At 33.3% G+C, this 27,164-nt stretch overlaps 1 protein-coding gene across 1 annotated transcript; it reads left to right on the plus strand.

The window, feature by feature from the left end:
- The first annotated feature begins 1,154 nt into the window (after positions 1-1,154).
- On the plus strand, positions 1,155-22,724 carry LOC126781325 (odorant receptor 49b-like). Its single transcript, XM_050506266.1, has 5 exons — positions 1,155-1,447; positions 1,939-2,038; positions 2,691-2,792; positions 3,966-4,121; positions 22,662-22,724. Exons 1-5 carry the CDS (start codon positions 1,254-1,256, stop codon positions 22,722-22,724), a joined length of 615 nt encoding a protein of 204 aa, XP_050362223.1. The 5' UTR covers positions 1,155-1,253.
- Positions 22,725-27,164: the final 4,440 nt, after the last annotated feature.

The raw sequence follows: 27,164 nt of genomic DNA on the forward strand, positions 1-27,164 counted from the left end.
AAAAACTTTCAGTTGACAAGTCCCATTCTATGGAAAAGTTGGTCCTGCGTGTGTGGTGTCCCGTTATGTCTGTATGTCTTATCTTATGTGAGTAGCTGTACTGTAACTGTAACCTCTTCTACGCATATAATTGGTCTTTGAGATTGACCGTTGTTGCAGAAATTTAAGTCAGAATGACATTATTAATGATAATATAAAGACAAAACTTTCACCTCTGTGAACCGATTTTCTTTTTATTGTTTTTTGAAGAGCATTAAAAAAATCGGGAATGAAAGTAGAAATAAAATATTTAAAACATAAAATATCATAAAATGTTTTCCTCAAATCTTTAATAATGACTATCTATGGTCGCGTTTCGACCACTTATCGAACACTAGCATAAATGACATAGTTTTAAGCATACGTTTTAAACAAATAACAACTTACTTTATTTTTTAGTCCGCCTATAGAACTTTGCTCCTTTAGAATACGCTTTATGTTAATTAATATTTAGTTTAGGTAAATTATTTAAAATAACTTGGATATAATTTAAAATGTTATAAATTGCTAAAACAAATAAAAATATAAACTTATGTAAAGGTTTCTTATAACTTAATTAATAAAACGAGAAACGGAAAACGTGGAATATTTAACGCCGATATATTGCTATAAATTACGATGCATTATTATTTTAAATACAAATAAAAATGGCAGTCCCAAGCGCCACTGCAAGTTTAAATAACTCATTAAAGTGTTGGAAATATTTAGGCATTTGGCCTGACGGAAAACACAAAACTATTTACAGATGTTATTCATCCGTTTATATATTCGTCGTATTAATATTATATAACTTACAACAAACAATTAGTTTGTATTACGCACCGAGAAAGATTGAATTAATGATTAAGGAAATAACATTTTTCTTTAACGTTTTAGCAATAACGAATTGTGTATTCATGATATTGTATCGGAAAAAAACAATCATTAAAATTTTTAAGGCATTAGATAGTGAACAGTTCCAAGGTAAAGATATAGCTACGACTGATATATTGATAAGCGATGTAGCTCACTACAAAATGTATTGGAAAGGCCTCATGGGATTAGGAAACTTCGCTTACACATTAAATTCTGTCGTTCCCATATTTGTAAACCTGGCAGTAAGATCTTATCAGCTTCAACTGCCTACGTTTAATTATTACTTTTTAAATGACAATATAAAGAATGATTACTTTGGTCTGCTATACGCATACGAGTTTTTCTCTATTTACGGAATCATGATGTACGATGTCACCACTGACGCTTTCATAAATGGTATATTATTTTTTGCAATAACACAAATGAAAATACTAAACCATCAATTTAGAAATCTGAAAACAGAAATGAATTCAAAACTGTCGAGAGACGCCCAAGAAAGAATACACGTTATGAAACTAAAAGAATGCTTGAGGCATTACGACAACATTTTGACGTAAGTAGTAGTAAGTTGTGTATTGAAGTTTTATTTTTTATGTTTTATATTACATACACTTTTAAGAGCAAGGTAAATTGACAAACGGATTATCGAATGGTATGTGATCACGATTCATAGAACTATTCCTTACACTTTCAATGGCCACTAAGCCTGAGACTACATTTATAAAAATTTGGGTTAGGTATTTTTTGTATGTAAGCCGCCGAAAGTTCAGTTTTCAGTAGAAAACAAAAGCTAAATTAAAAAATAAAGCATTACGCTTGCTTGCTATCTATCTACTAGAAATACCCTAGACGTATAAATTTTTAAGTTAAAACCAGATAATTATACATTTTTGTAACCGTAATTTGTAAACTTATTATTAAATGACAATTTGCGTGAAATTTTCATTAGGTTACAAAAATATGGTATAAAATACATTTTTGTAATATTTATATAAATGTTATATTTGTGTAAAGAAGTGTGTATTGTTAATATTTTATCAACAGATACTGTAGCGATGTACAAAGTATAATCAACTTAATTATGTTCGTGAAATTTGGACTAGGGTCTATGCTTATTTGTGTGCTGTTGTGTGGACTCCTTTTGGTAAGAATATTTACATTGATAATGATCTGTACAGTTTTAATATTATTATTATTATACGCACTAATATTTATTAATAATATTATTCTTCTAAGTTTATATAGATATACAACATTTATCTCGTTAAATTCAAAGGTACTCAAAAAGGTTTCATTCAAAGAGCTTATGATGGTTAAATTCCACGAAAATCTCTTTCTTGTTTATTTTAAGCTTATAGAAGGAAAATTTGCGACAAAATCGATGGTACTTTTTTTAATTAAAAAACGGACGGGTATGTATTTCACATGATTGTAAGTGGTCGTTTCATCCTATAAAAATTGGCTCTCTTAAGAAATATGAGTATAAAAAATATCTTGCACCATTAATGCGCTGCTAACCAAGAAGTCAAAGATATTATGTCCCTTATGTAGTAATTTAATGACGCATCAGCATCTCGTGACGTTAAATACCAGCGCGTTTAAAATGAAATACAACTCTGCCTTCAAAAGCATTATTGCTAACGCGAAGTCGAAGCATATTGGCAGATTGGTGACAGATTGGTGGCTCCTTCACCTGCGTTTTGGTCTCTCGCTAAGGCTGAGAATTTATGCAAGCCCTTTTATGAAGTTCTATTAATAATATAAATTATCTTAAAAGATGTGTTATTCTTTTTTAGCCTCAAACAATGGAATCTATTATGTTTATGCTTTTCTATTCAAGTGCTATGATTTTACAAATTTTCGTTCCTTGTTGGCTAGGAACGCAGCTCACTTATCAGGTAAGCTATTAACAATTTTATATAGAACTAGTTACCCGTCGTGGCTTTTCACAGATTAATTATGTTTTATTGCTATTTATGGTTCGAGTCAAGTGTTTTCTGTTCTGTGGAAAATAATTCTCTTTTACAAAAATATATCTTAGCGAGTTAACGAAAAGCACTTTTAAGGGAATGAGCAAACTTGACGATTATTATTACTAAACTTAAGCTATACTAACTTAACTTAAGCAATGCTAAGTGAGACTCCGTTTAAATGAAAATTTAAAGAATTTTGCAATGTTCCCGTCGGTCATATGCCGAACGTTATAAGTGTAATTTTAAATTTCAAGCTAGCCCAAAAGTGCACGCTGGTACAAACTCCTGCAGCTGACGCTCAGTCTGGTTATTCCGTACAGCTCTGGATGTTTTTTTATCGCGTAACGTTTTTAAATTCCTGAAACGTATAAACTGACGATAAATAGTTTTTTATTATATGTTTAAAGAAATTACAATTTATTTTATTTAAAGAAAATACAATTTGAAAAGTTCCATTAGCCAAGTTGATTGTTAGTATTTAGGTTTATTGCGCCATAAGCTTAACAATTCCAAAATATAGAGGAACTTTTTTATTAATTTATAATTTTGTACGATTGTAACCTTTTTTTACGCTGGGAAAACGCATTACGCGATACCTCCTCGGGAGCAGGGGGTTGGTATGTGGGGCTTGCCAGTCTCCAAGGTGCCGAGTGCGCCCCGAACATCGGAAACCTAATTAAAAACCAGCGGTACACTTTCCGTCTTAACGGGGAGCGCCACGGGGTCGCTCGCGCATGCTACCGTGACGCTCTGAAGGCCGGCTCGCCTATGCGGGCCTAATAAAAATAATTAGCAGCCTTACCTGGATAAAGTCATAATTTTCCAAATTTAATTTAATTGCGCACTCTGTATGATATTCAGTCAGAAAATAGTAACTGATGTTTAAAATCAAAGAATAAAAACCATACGATACTGAAAATGTCACCACTTTACAAAGAACACATCTCTGTCTCAAAAATAAACTGAATGTGCAAAGTTAAAGTCGTTAAACGAGAACCGTTAGTGCCTTTAGTGCTTACCTAAAGTCTAGTTCTACGTTGACATATTTCCTTTGGTCTAATATCGCTTTTCTAGCAAGTTCGACGCGTTTTCTTTCAGAGTCAAGAGTTAGTGTTCGCGGCATACAATAGCGATTGGATCCCTAGGACTGAACCGTTTAAAAGGAGTGTCAAGGTTTTTATGGAGCGCGCTAAAACTCCTATTGTAATGATCGGCTTAAAGTTGTTTCCACTGTCCCTTGAAACCTTCACTTCTGTGAGTATTTTTTCATTAGAATACTTTTGAATAACAATATAAACATCACACAACCTTTATACCACTTCAATCTATTCAATCGATGTCAATTCGTATATACTCGAATAAACACAAAGGATAACTGCTGGCGGGAATTGCTAGTATTTTTTAATTGTTGGGATCATGTGTAATTAAGGTCGACGTGTTTCAACAGCTATTTATTATTAAGGTATTAAATTCAAATTTATTTGATTTGCAGATAATGAAGACAGCTTATTCATTCGTCACTCTTGTGAGAAACTTTCAAGAAGGAAGCTAAGATATAAAACTTTATAAAATACAAATCTTTTCAAATCAAGCTTTAAATTGTCACTTTGATTTATTTTATGTCGTCTTAGCGTTTGTCTTAATCACATGCACATAAATGAATTATATTATTATTAATTAAAAAAAATGCATTACGTATAACTTTTTTATTTGAACAAGTTATATATTTGACTCGTTTTGATGAACATTTTGATTTATCGTAATTTGATTACGATAAAAATGCTGCCCGCTGCTCTCATCGTCTGAAAACACATGAGCCGAAGACGTTTTCGTTGCTGGTTGTATATGGATGAGCGTAGCAAAATATTGTAGTGAATGGTGCAAAGTTAAAAGGCTTAAAATAATAGATCTTAATAGGTAGTCTATATATCATATCAAGTAAAATGTAATTTTTTTAACTTTTAAGGGAGACGTATTAATGTTCTCTTGAAAGACTACGCTTAGTCAACTTATAATATAAATAGAATACATTCTGGTTTAGAATTAAAAGTAAATTAAGTTTTTTTTAAGAATATTCTGATTTCAAAATACTTACGAATTAAAATGCAGAAAAAACTAGAATTTAAAACGTCTTTGGTCTTTCCACGATTTCCTAAGAGACTTCCCTTCAGTTGTGTTCAAGACGGGGCCAGGATGCTTTTTAACCTAAATGGACCGATTTTTTCAAACTACTGTTTTTAAAAAAATTACTTCCCTTTAGACAATGTATTTTTGAAATAATTTGAAATATATATACAAATTTTAGCTCTTTTAAAACTAATGTTATAGTGTTGGATATTTTTAACATACATATTGTAATCATGTTTTAAACAATTATATATATTAGGTCCTTACATATGAAATTGGCGTTTTGTACGGGAGGAATATAAAGTTAATTTTTTTTTTGTAAAATATATTTCATTAATCAAAGTATGCACCGTTGTTATCTATGCACTTTTGCCATCTCATGAGTAGTTCATTGATCCCTTTACTAAAAAAACCGTAGGGGCGAGAATCAATAAACTCTTTGGAGGCGGTTTGCACTGCCGCATCGGAGTTGAATTTTTTTTCTTGTAAGAAGTTGTCCAAATTCCGGAAAAAATAATAATCTGTTGGAGCAAGGTCCGGGGAGTACGGTGGATGTCGCAGACATATTCCAATTGTAGCTCATCTAACTTAGTGGTTGTTTGTTGTGCAGTGTGTGGTCTTAAGTTGTCGTGAAGCAGCAGTGGCCTAGAGCAATTGACTAATCTCGGTTGTTTAGCAACTAGTTCTTCCTTCATGGTTTGCAGTTGCTGACAATAGATGTCTGCCGTAATCGTTTGGCCAGATTTTGACTCAGAATTTTGACAATACTTATCAAAACTCGTATAGAGGTTTGCTGCAGGCGCACGCTGGCTTCATTCCCTTTCCTTTCGATGACTTCATGTAAATGTATTTTTTTTAAATATTATATACTAGTTTTGTCCACTACTTCGTCCGCGTGTTATGAGGGGATGAGCAGGTGTTCATATATGTAGTATATATGTTGGTGGAAATATGATGCATAATTTTTTTTTTATGTTTTACTCAAAAAATTTGGCAGTAGTAATCGCTCAAGTAACTCGCAAAACATCGATGCTCAGCATTCGACAAAATAATATTCATTTATGTTTTGGAACCCTTATAACATAAACCCTTATAACATAAAAAAAGTTTTTTTTTGGGTTGGAAATAAAATTAAATCATTTAACCCAATAAGTAAAGATGTATCAACGGGCGAAACTCACGTTTTTTGGAAGTCCAAGTATCTAATTGTTTTTCTTTACTGGTTATCTACGTCATTTACCGATCACATCCTATTTATTTTCGGCATTAAAATCAATCAATTTCAGTAGGCATTTAAATAAATTGGTTTCAATAATGATGACAGTACGCGAATAATTGGATAATAGTAAATTAATTTCTATACGCTTAGCAATAATGTTTTAAATAATTAAGCAGCCGGCAGCAGTTGGATCATAAATCTGACTACAGTTAGTAAAGCTTCCGTAAAGCGTAATAACATACGAATCCGAGATGATGAATCTTAACCGAATTTCGTTGGTTCAAACCCGGGCAAGCACCACTGAATTTTCATGTGCTTAATTTGTGATTATAATTCATCTCGTGCTTTAAGGTGACAGAAAACGCCGTCGATTTCATTGTGTCTAATTTCATTGAAATTCTGCCACATGTTTATTCTAACAACCCGCATTGGAGCAGCGTGGTGAAATAAGCTTACCTTCTCCTCAAAAAGGGAGAGGAGACATTTAGCCCAGCAGTGGGTCTTGTTACATATATAAATGAAATAAGACCAAATGTCCTAAAGTACAATAAAACAGTAACAGTACAATATTAATACTTAATTAAAAGAGTAATAATTTTGTAGTAACAAATGTAGTGTTTATGTTAAATTCAATTAATCGAATGAAGTATTAATTATAAAAGAACATGAAAATATATCACAAGCTCCTATAAACACATAAATACAATAGATGCTGGCATGCCTTGATATGATAAAAGGGAAAAAGGCGGTTTCTGCAGTTCCTCGGTACAAAATTTAAACATTTAAGTAAAGCCGTCGATTCATTCGAACCTTTTCAAAATAGTACCTTCTTCATTATTTTTTACTTGTTCTCTAATAAATTGTTAGTTATTAGACTATTTATACTTAAACTTTACTTTAACTTTATCGCGAGTGTTCCCCATACTAGTCCAACTCTCGAAATTTGTTGTTCGCCAGTTTCTAAGCGTTTTTGTATACAGTCCAATATGTTATTTGTGTTCGTAATAAGGCACCATAGTAGGGTGTTATATTCGAAAATACTCCACACAAGAGTTGATGCGGAATGCTAACCAGTTTCATTTAAATTGGATTAAAATTTATAACTATGATGTTTTTATAGTCGCATCAAAATCGTTGCGAAAAGAAAGTTTGCTATCTAAAATTACACCAAAATCTCGAACATATGCTTCACTGAGTGGTTTATCATATGCATACCCAATTAATAGGTAATTTCGCCGTGATCAAATGCTTTGGTGAGATCATGCAGTTGCATGAACATCAATATTATCCAATGCTTCAGAAATATCGGTGACACAACCAATTAGGCATGTTAGGAAACCGTGTTAATGAGGAGTCATATATTTTCTTAAAATAATAAAAAGTTTCATAATTTTGGAAATATCGTGATCCTAAAATTTTAGCATTTTTCTTTAATAAAATTGAAAGAATAAGGTCAGGATTATTACACTATTGACACCAATAGTAAATAAGTATTAACATACTTTTTTCATATATATATCAATCCTACCTATTTACTACCTACTACCATATAAATCGGCATTATATAATCGTCGTAAATATTCGGATTACTACGTAAGTTAAAGATATTACGTAGTTCATGTTTTATATGGTGATATGTGGTTTTTTAATGAGGGCTAATTATATGAATTAATAATACTTCTTAATTAGCCAAAAACCAACAATAAAATAATTTTACATTAAGCAAAAAAATCTTACATTGTTGTTTGAATAGTTCTTATTGTTTTCTCTTATACTTTAAACGCAGAACATTATTAGTATTCATTGAACCAACCATCCGGTATAAGAATTAAGTCGAAAGATTTCAGCGGCACATTTCCCAACTCAACCCCTGCAATTAAAACGCAACCGAAGGGTTGCACCGCTTTCTAAATTGCAGACACGTTCATTGTTTTAATCTACTCTGCAATCCAGAAGGATATTATACAGAATAATAATACTTTCTAGTGTATCTTGACCCTTTGTCAAATAATAATATCAAAGAGGTAGTTTGACAATAAAGGATCAAAGCGAGTTGGTCGTTTCAAGTCTCGCAGAAAACGGTAACGTTGTACTTGATTGAAATATTAATTTCTTGCCTTCGTGATAACTGTGGAAATAATTTCCTTACTTAAGTTTCTCCGAGGTAAAGAAGCTTACCGTCTTGTTCAGCTTAGAATTTTTCATTACTATTTGTCTCGACGAATAAACGGCCGGTTAGTTAAAATTAAAGAAGCAATGTAAATTATTATACATTATATATTGAAACATTTAAATAACAAATGTAAATACTGTTTTTTAAGGTCCGAAATAAATATCAAAATAATACCCTCTTTACTTTTTACTTGAGTAAGCTTTGCACACACTTTAAATAGCGATTTCATAATTAAGATAAATTAAATGTAAGACCGTGTAATGAATGTGCCGTGGAGTACCGGCTTAGAATAGTACTCCCCCAATCTCATCCCGTGGGTGTCGTAAGAGGCGACTGAGGGACGGGGAAAACGGGGGATGGGCAGCAGCGTCCCCCCTCCCATAAACATCTTACCCCCCTACTGCGCTCGCCAACACGCCTGCCCAGCGCGGCGAGTATGGGCAAACCCCTCCATTAATGGCAGATGCGCCCAAAAAAAGGTCCCCAGTTACCGGCAAGCCCGCTAGGCCCGACCAAGGTAGCGCGACCGCTACCGGCAGGGCAGGGGGTGCTAAGAATCACCGGTTCCCGGCAGGCTACCGTATAAAACGACTGAAAATGGCAACGTATAATGGACGCTCGATGAGGCTGGACCATCACCTCGCCGAATTAGAAGTAGAGTTAAGTCATATAAACTGGCATATACTGGGGTTATCTGAAGTCCGAAGACAGGGGGAGGACACGATAACTCTAGAGTCCGGTAACTTACTCTACTTCCGCGAAGGTGATAACCTCTCCCAGGGTGGTGTCGGTTTTCTAGTCAAAAAGGATCTCATTAGCAGCATTGTGGAAATCAGTAGTGTGTCGAACCGGGTAGCGTACCTTGTCCTAAAACTTTCCGACAGGTACTCCCTGAAGGTCGTACAGGTATATGCGCCAACTTCGACATACTCTGATGATGTGGTCGAAGCGATGTACGAGGACATCGCAAAGGCCCTCAACGACACCTCGAAGGCCCACTACAATGTTGTTATGGGAGACTTTAATGCTAAAGTGGGAGTACAAGATAGCGGTGAATCGAAAGTCGGACCTTACGGCTTGGGCTGCAGAAATCACAGGGGGCAAATGCTGGTAAACTTTCTCGAAGCGCAGGGGCTTTTTTTGATGAATTCTTTCTTTCAAAAGAAGCCTCAGAGGAGGTGGACCTGGCGAAGCCCCGATAACGTGACAAGGAACGAGATAGACTTTATCATTTCGAATAAAAGGCACATATTTAGAGATGTTTCAGTGATCAACAGGTTTAATACCGGAAGTGATCACCGCTTGGTTCGAGGCACTCTAAATATCAACTTAAAAGCCGAAAGATCGAGAATGATGAGGTCTACTCTCCGACCTACCATGCTCCAAGCTGCTCAAGGCTCCGAAAAGTTCCAAATGGAACTTCAAAATCAATTCACCGCGTTGGAAACCATAAGCAGCATTGATGAGAGAACCGACACGCTGGTCAAAATACTGCAAAACACATCCCGCAAGTGTTTTCCGCCACAGAGAAGAGACAACGCACCAAAACTCTCTGCTGAGACACTCGAGCTCATGAGAAAACGACGAGAACTACCATCGATTAAACCGAACAATAAAAACGCTGACGCGACGCGATCTCCGACGCTCCAATACCCGTGCCATCAAGGCTGCGATTGAGCAAAATCGGGGATCGAAAGTGTTCGCTCGCAAGTTTGGGAGGCCGCGTCTGACAAAACTTAAAACTGAAAATGGTGGGGTCGTTACCTCTAGGCCTGAGATTATCGGAGAAGTAGAGAGGTTTTATGGGCAGTTGTTCTCTTCAAGATCGGATAAACCCGTGGGAATCAGTATTGATGACCAGCTCGCCCCTCTTATGCGCCATTACTCCGAGGAGCTCCCGGTCGTTGACCAAGGAGAGATTAGGGCTGCTCTAGAACAGCTTAAAAACAACAAAGCTCCGGGAGATGACGGAATCACAACAGAGTTGCTTAAGGCAGGCGGGACTCCGGTCCTGAAAGAGCTAGCAAGCCTCTTTAATTCCGTCATCCAACATGGCAAGACCCCGGAAACGTGGAGCGGGAGTGAGGTGGTACTGTTTTTCAAGAAAGGTGATAAAACCCTCTTGAAAAACTACAGACCAATCTCCCTCCTGAGTCACGTGTATAAGCTGTTCTCAAGAGTCGTCACGAACCGTCTCGCCAGACGACTTGACGAGTTCCAGCCCCCAGAGCAAGCCGGCTTTCGATCAGGCTACAGCACCGTGGACCACATCCATACTGTTCGGCAGATTGTGCAGAAGACCGAAGAGTACAATCAGCCGCTGTGTATGGCATTTGTGGACTACGAGAAAGCCTTCGACTCCATCGAAACCTGGGCAGTGCTCGACTCATTGCAGAGATGTCATATCGATTGGAGATATATCGAGGTACTGAGATGTCTGTACAACGCCGCTACAATGACTGTCCACATCCAGGACTGTAAGACGAAGGCGATCCAACTGCGCAGAGGGGTGAGACAGGGGGATGTAATATCCCCGAAACTGTTCACCAACGCGTTGGAAGACGTTTTCAAAACGCTGGATTGGACTAGGTATGGAGTCAATGTAAACGGCGAGTACATCTCACACCTTCGATTTGCCGACGATATCGTCATCATAGCAGAGTCGCTGGAACAACTCACCGAAATGCTGCGTAGCCTAGGCGAGTCTTCCCGGCGTGTCGGTCTCGGTATGAACTTGGACAAGACCAAGGTCATGTTCAATAGGCATGTCGTGCCGGGACCGATATACGTCGAGGGGAAACCTCTCGAAGTTGTTAGTGAATATACCTACCTAGGACAGATAATACAAGTCGGTAGGAACAACTTCGAGAAGGAAGCCGATCGAAGAATTCGCTTGGGATGGGCAGCATTTGGCAACCTTCGTCAAGTCCTCAAGTCGTCTATACCGCAATGTTTGAAGACGAAAGTCTTCAACAAATGCGTCTTACCTGCCATGACATACGGTGCCGAAACGTGGACACTAACTGCGGGACTAGTCCACAAATTCAAAGTCACTCAGCGTGCTATGGAGCGAGCTATGCTCGGAGTATCTTTGAAGGATAAGATCAGAAATGAGATTATCCGGAAAAGAACCGGAGTCACCGACATAGCTTGCAAAATTAGCAGGCTGAAGTGGCAGTGGGCTGGTCACGTATGTCGTAGGACCGATGGCCGTTGGAGCAGACGAGTCCTAGAGTGGAGACCGTGAATCGGCAAGCGCAGCGTAGGGCGCCCTCCAGCCAGGTGGACCGACGACCTTAAGAAGGTGGCGGGCACTAACTGGATGCGGAAGGCGGAGGACAGGGAGCTTTGGCGCATCTTGGGAGAGGCCTATGTTCAGCAGTGGACAACGATTGGCTGTTGATTGATTGATTGATTGAAATGTAAGACTATAAACAACCGGTTCTAATATAGATTCTATTGAGAATAATTACCAGAAACCCAGTAGATACTGTATTTGCATCACACATTTATCATATACACAAAGACTTTACAACAAAATTAATAAAATCTTAAAAATACACTAAAATTGAAGGGACTGTAAAATAAAATTTAAAAAATGGTTGATGACACTGGGTTATGCCGACTCCTTTGTTAACATATACACGCGCACACACACACACACACACACATGCACACACATACATTTTCATTACTAAAGTAGCAATAAATTGTGAGTTGTAATGTCGCTAATGTATATAATATAACGTATGTTTTCATCATAGTCAAATTATTACAGGTTTGCATAGTTTGAAAGTCAATAGAATTATTTTTTAAGTATTTACTATAATTAGCCTACCACATGTCATGTACCTAATTTTTTCTCAATAAATTATTATATAAATATTATTAACTTTATCTTATTTTCTCAATGAAAATGAACGCATACTAACTCCACGGTTTCCTTATGATCAATATACTTATGTACGAGTATATAGATGATAATACCTTATTTATTATTGCGTTTTTAGCATGAGCTTTATTTACATGTAAAATAATCATTGTTATTTTATTGTAGATCGAAAACCTTGTCCCAGGAATCATGTATTGACTTTGTCAGAAGCTTGTGTTACAATTTGCTTCTCAATTTGGGCTATGATGAGACTGAAGCATTACTAAAACGATCAATATAACATTGACCTAACCTATTCTTTCTTTCTACCCCATCCCTTCCTTATAGTATATATATTTAGATGTATATATTTATATATTATATTTTGTTAAATTAAATGATATTTAATTGTTATGTTTATAATGAACAAATAATAAATAAATGTGCTGTCGAATTGGAGGGCGTTAGTAGCGACGACACAGTATTATACTAATGTAGTTACTATCGCATATATTTTCTAAGATATGTATAATTTGTTCGTCCTACAAGTCCTAGAGTGGAGACCGCGAATCGGCAAGCGCAGCGTAGGGCGCCCTCCAGCCAGGTGGACCGATGACTTTAAAAAAGGTGACGGGCACCAACTGGATGCGGAAGGCGGAGGACAGGGAGCTTTGGGGCACCTTGGGAGAGGCCTATGTTCAGCAGTGGACAATGATTGGCTGTTGATTGATTGATTGTATAATATGTTCAAAATAAATAAAAAATAAATAATAAATTTAATCTTTCTTATTGTGTTAATAATATGATGTTCATCAATGTTTCTATCAAATGAAAACATTGAGTAAACAGTCGGGTAATAAAAAGTAACAATAATAAAACTACATTAGTTTAACAATTTTAAACTAAACATATAAGCATTTAATAGATAAATCGAGTTGATAAAGTTTACTTTAAAAGTTCGAACGCTTATCCAACCGCATCCATTAAAGCGCAGCTTAGCGGCTTAATCTAAAATACACTGACTAACATTACAGAATCGAAAACAATTCCATTCCACGATAAAACAAACAATTGCAAAAACAAATTTATCATAACCACGTCTGTTCTATGGTCTATGTTTTCTAATTTGGAAAATTCAAGAAACTATAAAGGAGTTGAATTTCACGCTCGGCTAATAGCCAGTAACACCTGCGAACGCTATTAGCGACAACTCAGAATTGCCGACGATTAAAATCACTAACGTAATATCCGCTAATTGCTTTGAGTAATGAATACCCATTATAGTAGTTATTTTGATAATATTACCGCAATAGATTTAATTTTAAGGCTTTGTTATTATTTATTATTGTTATCGTAGCTATTTTTTATTTTATAATTTTATTTATTCCGCGTTATCAGTTAAAAACTCACACAGTCGAACAAATTTAATAGATAAACGGATCGTCACAATGCATTGTGTATTGGGTCCATAATGGACGGGAAAATTGCTAGTTAAGTGTGTTTTATATATCATACAAAAACAATAATAACATGAATATAATACTTGTGATGTGAAATAAAAATCAAAATATAAATATATAATTTTATTTTCAAACTTAATTTGCTGATTATAAATATAGTATTGCGGTCGATATTTAAGTTCTATTTAATAAATAGAAATAGAAATATTTTTTTTTTAAGAAATCCAATTTTTAAAACATAATAATGTAAGTTTCCAACTTAACAGGATAAATCACATCATTACATAAGTAAATTATTTTAATGATTTGCCAAACAGTTCGCTTGTATTCAGTAAGCTATCGGAAAATATAATATGAATAGTCTTTGATACATTGCATTGTTAGTTACAACACATCCTAGTAATTGAACAGTTTTTGCCTATATCGGTTCGTGCAATATTTTTGTCATTGGCTTTCTTGGTACTCTTACGGGACGGAAAGTTGTATGCTAGCAATAATATGCCCGTATTGAATATCTCCATTTATTGCATTATTCAATATAGTGCAGTTTTCAACAAATTCGCAACGAGTCCTTATTTAAATAAGTTAGGGTTAAGGCTGGTTTCATACGGTGAATAGGTATCTTTGTGAGATATAATACTACAAAAAAGCAAGGTTTTTTATAAATCTCGCTGTATAGATTCAATTCTTTGAGAGTGAACGTCATATAACGGATTCCATACTTGGAAGGCATACTCTAAATGGCTTCGAACAAGAGTGTTGTAAAGTGCTGTGTTAAATGTGTGTGTGTGTGTGTGTGTGTGTTAAGCCATTACTTTCCCAAAAAACTTTTTTTGGGGCCGCGAATCTTTGTGAGCGGAAGTACAACAACTTATCAAACTTCATCACAATCAGTTTAGGAACGTATAAAGGACTTAAATATAGCATGATTGGAAGAAAAGTACCTCTACTTTATTTAAGTAATGATTAAATCTTAAAACCATCTTTTTCGTTCTTAATGAGATAGCGCATTAACGGATTGTTGTCTCGTTTGAAATTTATTTCAGTTATTCCTGGACCTTAAGATTTTATCAACAATAAACTAAGATTAATGAATACTAAAATTATTTATCAAAAACATCATAAGAACGTTTTTATGATAAGTATCACATGAGAGCATTTCATTCCAAATTCAAATTTATTAGTCGTCATTGAGTGGTCATTGTACTCGGTGTTTAGAACGACGAAATCGAATATAAAGAAAAAAATAACGGCCTGGAAATGTCCCGTTGTCGGGCTAAGACCTTCTCCTTTTGAGAAATAAATATTTATTATTATACAGCATAAGCATATAACTTTAATTTAATGTTGATAAAAAAAATACAATTCACCAGTTACCAACGAGTATTTTTGAAGTGAAACTTTTTCGAGTACAATGAGTACCCGAGCGGACACCGCTAGTCCCTCTTGCACATACGGCGTTCTCTGAAATAGGGTACACCGTGTCCATGAAAGCACTCGAGGCAGTCGGGTGACTTGCCACTTTTATAATTTACAAGAAAGTTGTCATAATAGAATGTATTTAATTACAGTGACATTCAATAGATATACGGTTATGTATTAATATAATACAACAAATACAACAAATGTATTAAAGCCATTGAACAAAATAACTTTATTATATCATAAATATATAAGAATAGAATCAACTCTGCAAGCTCGTTACAAAACTCAAACAGTATCTTACTTCAAAAATCTTTTTAGTACTTTCAGGATAAAAAGTTCCATTAAAAACTATGTAGCAGTGAAACTTGTTAGATCTCTTGTTACAGTTTGTGTACATTGTTAAGTTTGCTAACTGTTAATATGGAGGGTTCTTGAATAGTGCTAATGAGCGCGGCCATTACAGTCGTGCGTGTCTGAAACAAGCAGCGATGGGGGTAACATCTTTGGACCACCTGAAGTGCCATTAAGGCTTTTGCGAAACAGAAGCAAATAGATACACGTGCATACGTCATCGTTTGTTATACGAAATATTTTTATATTGGAAGATATTATAATAAAAATGTTTTAAATATTGTGAAATTGGACTACTTACTCCATTTATAAACAATATTCGTATGTTTTGTTTTCTCGTCAATCTCCAAAATTCTTATGAAAGTCGGCAAGTAAATAATAATAATAAAATCATTTATTTCAACCGAACAGGGATCATAAATACAAGACAATTACAATAATAATATTTAACAGATTTTACATACTATAAATTAGATTAAATTAATTCGAATTAAATTATAATTACAAATTAAATTAGATGAATTTTAATTAAATCAAATCAATTCTAATTCAAACAAATCAATCGCATTAAATTATATTAAATAAGATTAAATAAAGTAAAATAAAATATAAAATAATGGTTTTTGTCTGTGGTTTAGTATAATTGAATATGTATAAAAAGTAAAATTATATTATGTACGATGAAAGTAACAATTAAAGTTGAAGTTGAGTGCAGATTCTGTATGGCGTAACGTTCGAGTGACACGTTTCTAACGCAAAAAGGTTTCACATCGACAGAACAGACACGTTGTCACGTGTGCTTAGTTAAATGTATTTTCATTTATTGTTTATTATATATTGTATCTTTTTTATCTATTTTTCTGAGCATATTATAAAATACATTCCCAAATCGTTCGCTTGACTTAATACTATTTATTGGTTTCATTGCGTATACGTATATATAGAGGGTCAGCGTAGTTGTCTCCACCGGGCGGGTTGAGTAATTTTCCGATGCGATCCTGCTCTACTTTTTCCCTCTGAACCATGATAGAATTACAGAAAGAGCATAAAGTCTTCCACGCTGATTCGCTGCGTAACAACGCCAGGGAGAGATCAGATACAGATATCTGCCAAAACAATGATTGGACATTATTTTATTATTTCCTGCCCATTATTACCTGCGTTCTGTTCTAACCACTGGACCAGAGGTCTTTGTAATAGCACCATAAATAAAAGGAAAGTAATATTGTACTACAGCATGATGTTATTAAAAAACACAAATTAAATTTGTCCATTAATGCTATGACTTGGTATTAAGAAGCCCAATATTAATAACCCTTTTGGTAATCAGAATGGAAACATTGCTAATATTAGTTTTTGTCCGCATATTATTGTGTCAGGTATAAAAAACCTATTTGGCTAATGTACTTTCGCCCTTTTAGCACTAGACCACAGAATTGTATTAGTTATTGTATTGATTTGAAAAAAAAATGATTTGATTTTCACAAAAATATCACTGATTTCATAACTTTTGACAATAGTAGTGCTAAGAATACAGATACATAACATTTTTGTATTCATTTTAATTTTTATTCAGAGCTCCGCATATAATTTTAGTGGACGAGGACCTAATCTTGGAACTCAAACATTTGGATAAACCAAAGTGCACTTACGAGACTTTTAGGTGCTTTGTTATAAATCATGAGGAATGACTTTAGTTGTTTTTAGTCTCGGTTGCGTAGTTCAAGTCGTTGTTAACATGAAGTATCAAGGTGATGATACAGGTCCTAGTGAAGTTGGATGACTGGAGTTGTGTTATGATGTGTGGAGAACCCTCGTCTAAAAAGATAATATGGCTCTTTAATGAAGCGTATTTTGAGCCGGTATTATTTTTTTTTAAATTTAGTAGGCAGGGCATATAAATAATAAGTAAGTATAGGTAAAAAATTGCTTTTTATTTTGTATTTAGTTCAGTGTTTTGATTTAGTTATTATTTAATGTGTGTATTCCTTGTGCTGTCTTATGTCAACTATTTCTTTCTTTCCTTAAAACCGTTAACAATTTTTGTAGTAGATAATTGAGTAGGAATCAGTCTTGACATGGCTCATACTAGAGTACTTAATAATACCGATTAAATTACAAATCTCATAATTTTCATATTATCATTAATTGATAATTACGTAACATTCTATTAAAACTAATGGGTACAGATATTTCAATAGAACCACAGAAATTAATAAACATATAATATAATAGGCGCGAAACAATTAAAACGCTTACACAGCTCAACAACAAAACGAGAATTCAAAACATATACCGAATAATTAAGCTTAAGTTATTAAATATAATTTCAACAACGCCTTCTGTTCTACAAAAATTGTTTTCGTACAATTTATGAAGTTAAACATTTACATTCAAACATTGTAATTTGCGAAGGCATTGAGGGAAAAGTGCCAGACTTAATTATTAACAAACAATTCACGAGTTACTGTTTCCACGTAGAAACAAAGATGGTTTACATCAAAAGAGCTTTCGCAATTACCGATGCGAATATTACAAGTTAAAATTGAACACCAATATATTCAACGCTGTTAAATCAGAAATTCGCCAGCCGTAAATAAATCGTTCATTAACAACTTTTTAAAAATTACAATTGCCCCGTTTCTTTCCGGATTGTAAAATGAGGATTAATATTAAAAATGTACGGCATTCGGTACGAAATAATAGGTAAGGAATAAGCGAGAGCCCATCGGGAATGGATTCGGCTGTAACGAATGCCCCGGGGCATGCTCTATCTGCTGTATAAAAGTATCGTCTAGTTGCACGATCTAATGACGCTACGTGAAAAAATAACTATGTGGAGAGGTGTTCTGCCTTTGTTGTACGCTCTCTGAAAATCAAGTGGTGCTTGTGTGAGCCCCATCGCCCCGCAACATAGAACAATAAACTAAAACACACGCGGGAATTATAAGGTTTTTGTTTACACGTAAGGTAACCGTTTGTTATCTTTTACAAAAAAACGTAAGTACTCAATTTTTGATAACGATATTTCTTATAAGTAAAACCTTTTCACCCAAAATCTATATGATATAACTCCCGTATCCTTATCAATGTCTAAGCATACTATTTATATATAAATAACTACACATCCCGACTCTGTACGGGTTAAATAAAGAGATTGGTGCGCCTGTCAGGAGGCCTATGTGCAACAGTGGATTAATGTAGGTTGAATATGATGATATTATTATTATTGAATTAGTGATTTTTGCTTTTGAAAAAACAAAAAAATCTAATAAAATTAACGGTTTTATATCTTTTTAATCTATACCAACATGCTTTCACGGCTACACAACTGAACCAATTTTATTAAATTTATTTATAAATATCTATGAAGCAAGCTTGAACCCCAAGGAAAGACAGGCTAGTTTTTCATAACACATCTCGTTTTAAGAAGATGATGCAATCGAAAAGTAGTATAATATGAATAAATAGTAATAATATGAATGAAACAATTTTTATTCAATATGAAATTGAAATAATAAATAAATATCTTTTATAAACGAATAAAATTTTACTAGAACATAATTAGTGCTAAAAAAATGATAATTTTAACGTCAATTGAAAAAAAAATGGTTTAAATATTTCATTTACTACATTGCAAAAGTGTATATTGTGGAATCTATATATGTATAAAATGTAAACAATTTTATCTTAAGTATAAAAAAGCTTAGTATATGATGCACATTACTTGAGTTTGGTTGAATTTATCTATTTAGCTTTATTGTACATAAAATAAATACACTCAAAAATGATATAAAACAATAATAATATCATGGTTAATAATTTATCATCGTTATATATTTGAATATATATCTTGTTTCAGAAATCTACAACACATAATAAAATATTTCACAAAGCGAACAAACATTACATTTTATGAAACTAAGGCACACTTGTTTTATGCAGATAATATTTATAGTAAATATATTTCATGCTGCTATGCACCAAATTCAATAGCAAATATTTGTTCGCGAGGTTAGGCGGAGACTGATTGCGAGGCAGAAGCGCCAGGTTACTACGAAGAAAATGCAACATAAACAATAATAAAAAAGAAAAAGTTGAGGGAACTTAGAACATTAATGTTTTTTTCAGCGTAAGCTGTAATGAAAAAGATCATTTCTCTGTTGAAAGCAGAGAGCCCTTAAGAAATAGTTGGTTGGAAGCCGGCAATTAGAGCAAATTCCTAGACTATTTTGCGGGTGGACGACGTCACCTGCACTAATTGCGTCTCATTTAAAAAGTAAGGCTCCTGCAATTAACCTACATCCATTTGCATCGTTTCGACTTGTATGTGGTATTTATTGAGAACTTCCTTCTTTGAACTGCACGTATGTTAGATTAATTTTTAAACATACTTAATGACAAACGTGAAGTTCGAATATGTAGTTGAAGTGTGCCATTACTTGCCAACGGCTTACTAATTAGAATATGTATTTAAACGTTCATAATAACAAACTAGTCGCCAGGTAAATGATATAGAAGAAAAGCTATCACTTTATATTTCTACACCTAGAACCTGAAACATTTCAATTACAAGATTCATTTCAAGACGATTACCGTGCCGCCGGTGCTATTTTGCGGTAGATAAAGAATTTAAATTAAAATAAAATGCCATTCTTGAAACAAACTGACTGCTTTAATAAGAATATGAAATATTGGAAATTTCTTGGAGTCTATCCACTTGAAATCAAATGGAAATTCTATGATTGGTATTCGAAAATATTTGTGTTTTTATTTATAATTTTGTACGATGGACTGATTACCGTAAATTTTTATTTCATGTCAAGAAACTTGGATCATTTCATTGAGGAAATGATATTTTATTTTATGGAATTAGCGGTTATGTCGAAGGTACTAACATTAATGGTAATGAAAGTGAAAATTACAGATATACTGAAGATATTAGATAGCGATATGTTTCAATCCATAAATGAAAAAGAAACGGCGTTCATACAAAATGCAATGAAATTCAATGTTAAATATTGGAAAATTGTAGCAGTGGTCTCATATTTTTCCAATTTAATTCATGTTTCGTCTCCATTTATTGCTCATTTATTTTTACCAGTTCCATTGGTTTTGCCTGTATCTAGTTATTCTTTTCTGAGTGAAAACTTTACGGAGACGTTTGTTTATCCACTATATTTCTATCAAAGTATTGGAATGCACATAAATATGCTTTACACTGTTAATATCGACACATTTTTCTTGGGTCTTATCATTTTCATTATAGCCCAGTTAGAAATACTGGAGCAAAAATTGATGACAGTAACAAACAAAGATATTCCTTTGTTTTCGAATACTGATGACAGAAATAGTAGAAGTGCAATCGATGAATTATATTACATCGAAAATTTAAATAAAACAATCATACATTTTGATAAAGTTGCAAAGTAAGTAATAAGTAAGTAAGTAGCAATAAAACTAAATTCCTTGAGTTACTTATGGAAATTATAAATAAAGTCGCAAAATGCTGCAATAAAATTTTGATTTTTACTTATAATTCCTGTCTTCTTAACGTTTGGCTTTGGTTATAGTATAAAATTAAGGATCATTTTGTGTTAGCAACATACAGATTACTAAAATAAATAAATAAAATCATTTTAATAAAACTTTTCAATTTCAGATTTTGTGCTTTAATCGAAAATGTATTTAGTGTAACACTGTTTGTACAATTTAGTATGGCGTCGTTTATAATTTGCGTTTGTCTCTTTCGTTTTACGTTGGTAAGAAAAAAAAAATCAATTATATTGAGAAACTGAATGTTTTTTTTTTGTTTCTTTTATGGTAACTTTGTCGTTTTAGCCTGCTGCAGTTCAGTATTACATGTTCCTTGCAACTTACACGTTTATAATGATAATACAAATAATGGTACCATGCTGGTTCGGAACTCGCATTATAACCAAGGTATTAAGTTTTTATATACTTTGTATGTAACGTGATTTTCATAAAATATTTTTTTTTTTAATTAAATTGGGAGGAATACGGGCAAATCGGTCACCTGGTGGTAAGGTCATCACCAACCATAGACATGACGCTGATAAAAATATTCCTTAGATCGCCAATACGCCGCCAACTTTGGAAAGTTGTAGGTTAACTAATCAGGTGCTAATACTACTAAATATTATTAATAGATAGTTACAGTGGCTCACTCGTCCTTTCAAACCAGAACACAACGCTACTAAATATTACTATTTGGCGGTAGAATATATGATGAGTGGGTCGAGATTGCACAAAGCCTTACCAACTCAAGCAAAATTTTCGTGAATTTTATTTCCAGTAAATATTTAATAAAATATAAAATAATAAGAGCTTTTGTTTCTAGAGTCGCCTATTATCTGAAGCAATTTACATTTGCGACTGGACGCCTCGGTCTCGCCGCTTCAAGAGCAGCATAAGAGTCTTCGTTGAAAGGGCTAATCGTCCACTCTCTATTACTGGATGGAAGATGTTTCCACTTTCATTGAGTACTTTTACTTCTGTAAGTTAAAATGTAATAATTTCTATCACTACTTGTATAGTTTGCTTGCGGCTTCGCCCGCGTGTTTTGATAGTGATGGGTATAAAAAATGTCAGTATGACTTTTCGGTTCAAGCATACTTCATTCAAAATTTCATCAAAATCCGTGTAGTGATTTAGCCGTAAACATAATAGACAGATGGACAGAACTTCATATTTATAATATTAATATCATATAATAAAAAAAAATCGCATTCACTGTTAAATATACCAGTAATATAATCTGTCTGGGTAGGTACCACCCACTCATCAGATATTCTACCGCAAAACATTAGTACTTGGTATCGTTGTGTTACGGTTTGAATGGTGAGTGAGCCAATGTAATTACAGGTACAAGGGACATAATATCTTAGTTCCCAAGGTTGGTGACGCATTAGTATGTAAGCGATGGTTAACATTTCTTACAATGCCAATGTATATGGGCTTTGGTAACCACTTACCATATGGCCAATATGGGCCACTCGGGCTTGACCGCCTTCCTATACTATATAAAAAAAAATACCTATCGTAATATACTTGTATTAAGTGTTATTTTTAATATAACAGATGGAAAGTATCTTAAAGAGTTATGCTAATATGATTCCGAGTATTTAACTGTATATTTATGTTTCAGATAATGAAATCCGCGTATTCATTCTTCGCGTTGCTACGGTATATGCAAACAAGAGAATCTTAAATACAGAAATAATAATGTTATGGAATTAATTTAATTGTATTAAAATTATTAGTATAAAACGCTCTTTACGCAGTATTTTTTACATTCGAAACGGAGTCGAAATTTTCTGAAGAGAAGCAACAGCTATTTTACCTATTAGAGTTTCAAGATATATTCATATAAATAATTTCGACTTCTATTCACTTATAACAAAAACATGGCACATGGCACAACACACATACACACGCAATTATTTTTTTTATATTGGTATGGAGTCATGTTAATAATTTAATAATGGAATGTAAAATGTTCAAAGAGCGAATGAATAAAATACCACTGTTTGCATATGACCCTCGTAGAACGAACGTCACACACAAGTATCGGAGACAATGGCGTTGTTTAGCAGTTCATCTGTTAGCCGTTGCCGTAATAAGGCGTGTTTTTCCGAGAACAACGAAAAGGAAACAATGATTTTGCTCGTGACTAGATAAATAAGATGTCCAAACGTGACGAGGGTACCATTACAGTTTTTATGGAATCTTTCAGTGGGTAACATTGTCCTGTCCAAGGTCCACCTGATTCTCTTTGTTTAGGCCTCGAAAGGTCTGACGGAATTGTTAATTCAAGAAAAACTTTGCGTAAATGAACAATGTAATATATATATTGTTATGCTTATAACTAATGTCTATTAATAATTTATTGAGTGTAATATTTATTCGAAATTCAAAAGTAGTCTATTATCTAAAAACGTTATCAGTTCGGAATGTCTATTCTCCCGAGAAGAACCAGCGAGAAACTCAGTAGAAAATCAACAAATATCAATACCAAGATTATATATTATTATCTATGTGTCTGTATTTTATATAACAATATTTATTTCACTCTAATATATTACCACAATTATAAAATGGTAGTTTTTGTTTTTATGTAAAAATATATGTTGTATAATACTAATAATATAAATCGGATATGATTTATGTGTTTTCTAGGAAAAAAAATTAGTTACAATGTTATTTTATTGAAAAAGCATATTTTTTCCGAATAACTCTCTATGATTTACTGACGTTACCTACCTGAATTTATAAGAAATGTCATCAATAAATAATAAATTCAACATCTTGATACCTTGGGTTTCCATGATGTACGTTCCGTGGATCTGGAACCCTTTTATTAAAGCATATATTAGGACACGTCCCGTCGTCGACACTGAATAATATGCTCCTTGTTGCGACTATTCTTTCTGAAACTCGTTCAATTTCGGCTTTTATTGCCAAGAATTATTTATTACTTCAGTAAAGGAGTTTTAAAGACAATTACTTTCTATATAAAACTTGCCGTGTGTACCTTTTTATTAGTTTTGTAACTTATATATTATGTAAGTACCTATTATGGCTAAAAACTATACTTAATAATAATAAGCAGAGATGGTCTAGTGAACAGAACGCGCATTTTTTAACCGAAGTTCGGGGGTTCATATCCGTAGAAGTACCGCTCAATTTCCATGTACTTAATATGTTCGTACAATTCATCTCATGCTTAGTAAAATGAAAATTTCGTAAAGTAGCTTGGATATGTTAAATGACATGTGTCATGTCATATGTATGTATAACCACCAAAAAGCAGCGGAGGAGTTGTTGGGCTTTAAACCTTGTCCTTAAGAGTAGAATCTGGGCCATAAATAGGCTATTTATGAACTGTAGCTTTACATTGCTTAACGTATTATACAAAAATTACAAAAAAAATACTGTAAAAAGTTTTTATATAAAAAGGCAAAAATAGTTAAAAAGGTGTTTTACACACATAGATAAAGCTCCAGCAATACATATAGGATTTAACAATGTTTTTTTTTCTGTAATCCTTATTAATATTATAAACGCGATAGTGAGTATGTTTGTTTGTTACATTTTCACGTACTGATTTTTTGCGTGTTATCAAGGGTACACGCGGGCGAAGCCATGGGAGCATACTAGCTTAGTATATGTTGCATATGGCCATGCATTTTTAATTTTTTAAAGGATTTTAAAATCCTAAAATAATAAAAACAATCATTATTTATTAAGCTTATTATTTAATAAATATATTATTATTCTAAATGTTGCAAGTCGTGTTTGAAAAATATTTACCCAAAATTAAGAATTCGGAACGCTTTAAACAACTTCATACTATCGTTGTAGACGGTAAAGTTAAATGAATATTTGTTTTGGAATGAGATAGATAGCAGTGCTAATTCTAAAGAGTACGTGTCAGTTAATCTTGTAGACGTCGTGTAAATTCGTTTTACAAAACCGAGTGTTTCGTTTACAGTAAATCTAAAGTAATTTTAAACTCTAACATCTTTACATGCAAACGCTGTTTAGTGGTCTGGTTAAAAACTGATATCTCTCTTTCTTTCATCATTGATTTGATATAAGAAAGAATAAGACAACATTGTGTAACTAATAACATCGTATGTTTTATTTTATACACTGAAACATTGTAATTATTGATTGTAATTGTTATATATAGTTCACGGGTTAATGGTAAATGGATTTTATTACTAAACATCTACACTTGTTATGTATGGTAATAATATCGGCAATTATCAATGCAATCATGTGTATCCCTGTGTTTGAAGGCTAAGTGAGCCAGTGTAATTAAAGCCACATATCTTAGATCTGTTGGTTCTGACACAATGTCGATAGTATAAGTGGTGTACATTCCTTACAGTTCCAATATATTTTTGGCAGTAGTAAACACTTAATTACATGGTTTCATGGCTCATCGCCTCAAAGGTTTCAATTTGTCTTATCTTTGAAAAAAAAAATGTATAATGCTTTAGGAATTATATATTCAATAATAAATTTATATATTTAATTATTACCAGAGTTTGTTGTTGTTAGTCTTGTAAATTCATTATACACAAATAGTTCAAGTATTTAACTTAACTACATTAGAAAAGGAAGTGTACAAAATCCCTATAGTCCAACAAGAGAACTTACAGCGAACTTTAGCGATACCGATAGAAATAATCAAAAAGGAGTACTGTCAATTTTAGGCTATTTAAATGTATTACCATACTATATTCTATAATATTTTTTTTCAGATTATCGCCATCCACTGCTGAACGGATCCTCCTCCATAGAACACCAACCATCCCGATCTTAAACAGCCCGCGTCCATCCCGTAACTGCCACCTTTTTCAAATAGTTTTTATATTCATTTTAAATTGAAACAAAACCCAATTATCAGATAATTTGATGATAGAAACATCTGGAAAAGATCAAGTTTCGTTTTACAAGAGGTTAGTTAGTTAGTTAACTTTGTTATTGAAACCAAGTTAATAAGTTAGTAGTGTTTTCATATTATTTGTACCTAGACAAAAAATATTCAGCTATTGAAAAAGATTAATATTGAGATACACTGTTTTTAATAACAATATAACAATTTACGCTTAATGGGTAAATTGATAGAACAAATCGAACTACAAGTTTGGAAAATTCAGATTTCTTGGAAATAGATTTAGGAATAATAATCCTCCTCGAGTTGGCAACGTCAGAGAAAAATAATATTGAGATAAAATTAATATTTCCAAAGATTATATCTCAGCTTAAAATGACCGTGAAAAATAAATAAGGTGTGCAAGATTTTTTTTGTCAAAGCATATGTAAAACATGTGCTCAGATGCATTGTGACGACAAAAGCACTTAACAAAGATTTATGTCCAAGAAGCATAGCATGAAGATATTAAAGAATGACGTTAAAGCTGCTTCAGAAACTGCAATTTGTTGTCAGTTTTGGCCGAGACTTGTGACGCTTATGAAAAAAAAAACCACTTATTTCATCACTTAAGAAATTTAAAGTTCGTTGATTAGTTTATGACTATATTGTCATTATTATTAGAAAAAATTGTAATTCTTGGTATTTACAGTGATTTTCACAAAAATTTTACTCTACCTAAATAGTAAGATAGTTAGACTTTATTTCTATTTTTTTTTGCCGACAAACTGTTGTATGGGTTTGTGTGCGATAAGGGCAAACATTTATTATCCATACTTAAAATCTCATGATGTCTGAGGCGTGATGTCATTGAAGTATTGTACTTTTCTTGAAGTATCTTATATAAAAAGTAGTGCTACGAATACTTATGTAGAAGTTTAAACAAAGATTAGTCGTTGCAAAGTTATAACTGATATGCTAAAAGAATTAATGCAAGATTTTCATGACTAAATCTTCAAAATAACGCAAAATATTACGTTACCTCTAGTTCCATTGTAGTGAATAATGAATTAAAAAGTGTATCGTGGTAAAGTTAAATCAGAGCTTTGAATAAAAATAATAATTAACGAGAATATTAAAGAATTATTGAAAAAAAGTTATGTTAGATTGAATCAGACATCTAGTTAGTTCCATTTCCACATACACTAATATATAGATTATTACTGGATATGTTATCTGTTTTTATATCAAACCTTTAAGCGTTAT

This window comes from Nymphalis io, chromosome 1 (assembly GCF_905147045.1).
Source record: "Nymphalis io chromosome 1, ilAglIoxx1.1, whole genome shotgun sequence".
Taxonomy (NCBI): domain Eukaryota; kingdom Metazoa; phylum Arthropoda; class Insecta; order Lepidoptera; family Nymphalidae; genus Nymphalis; species Nymphalis io.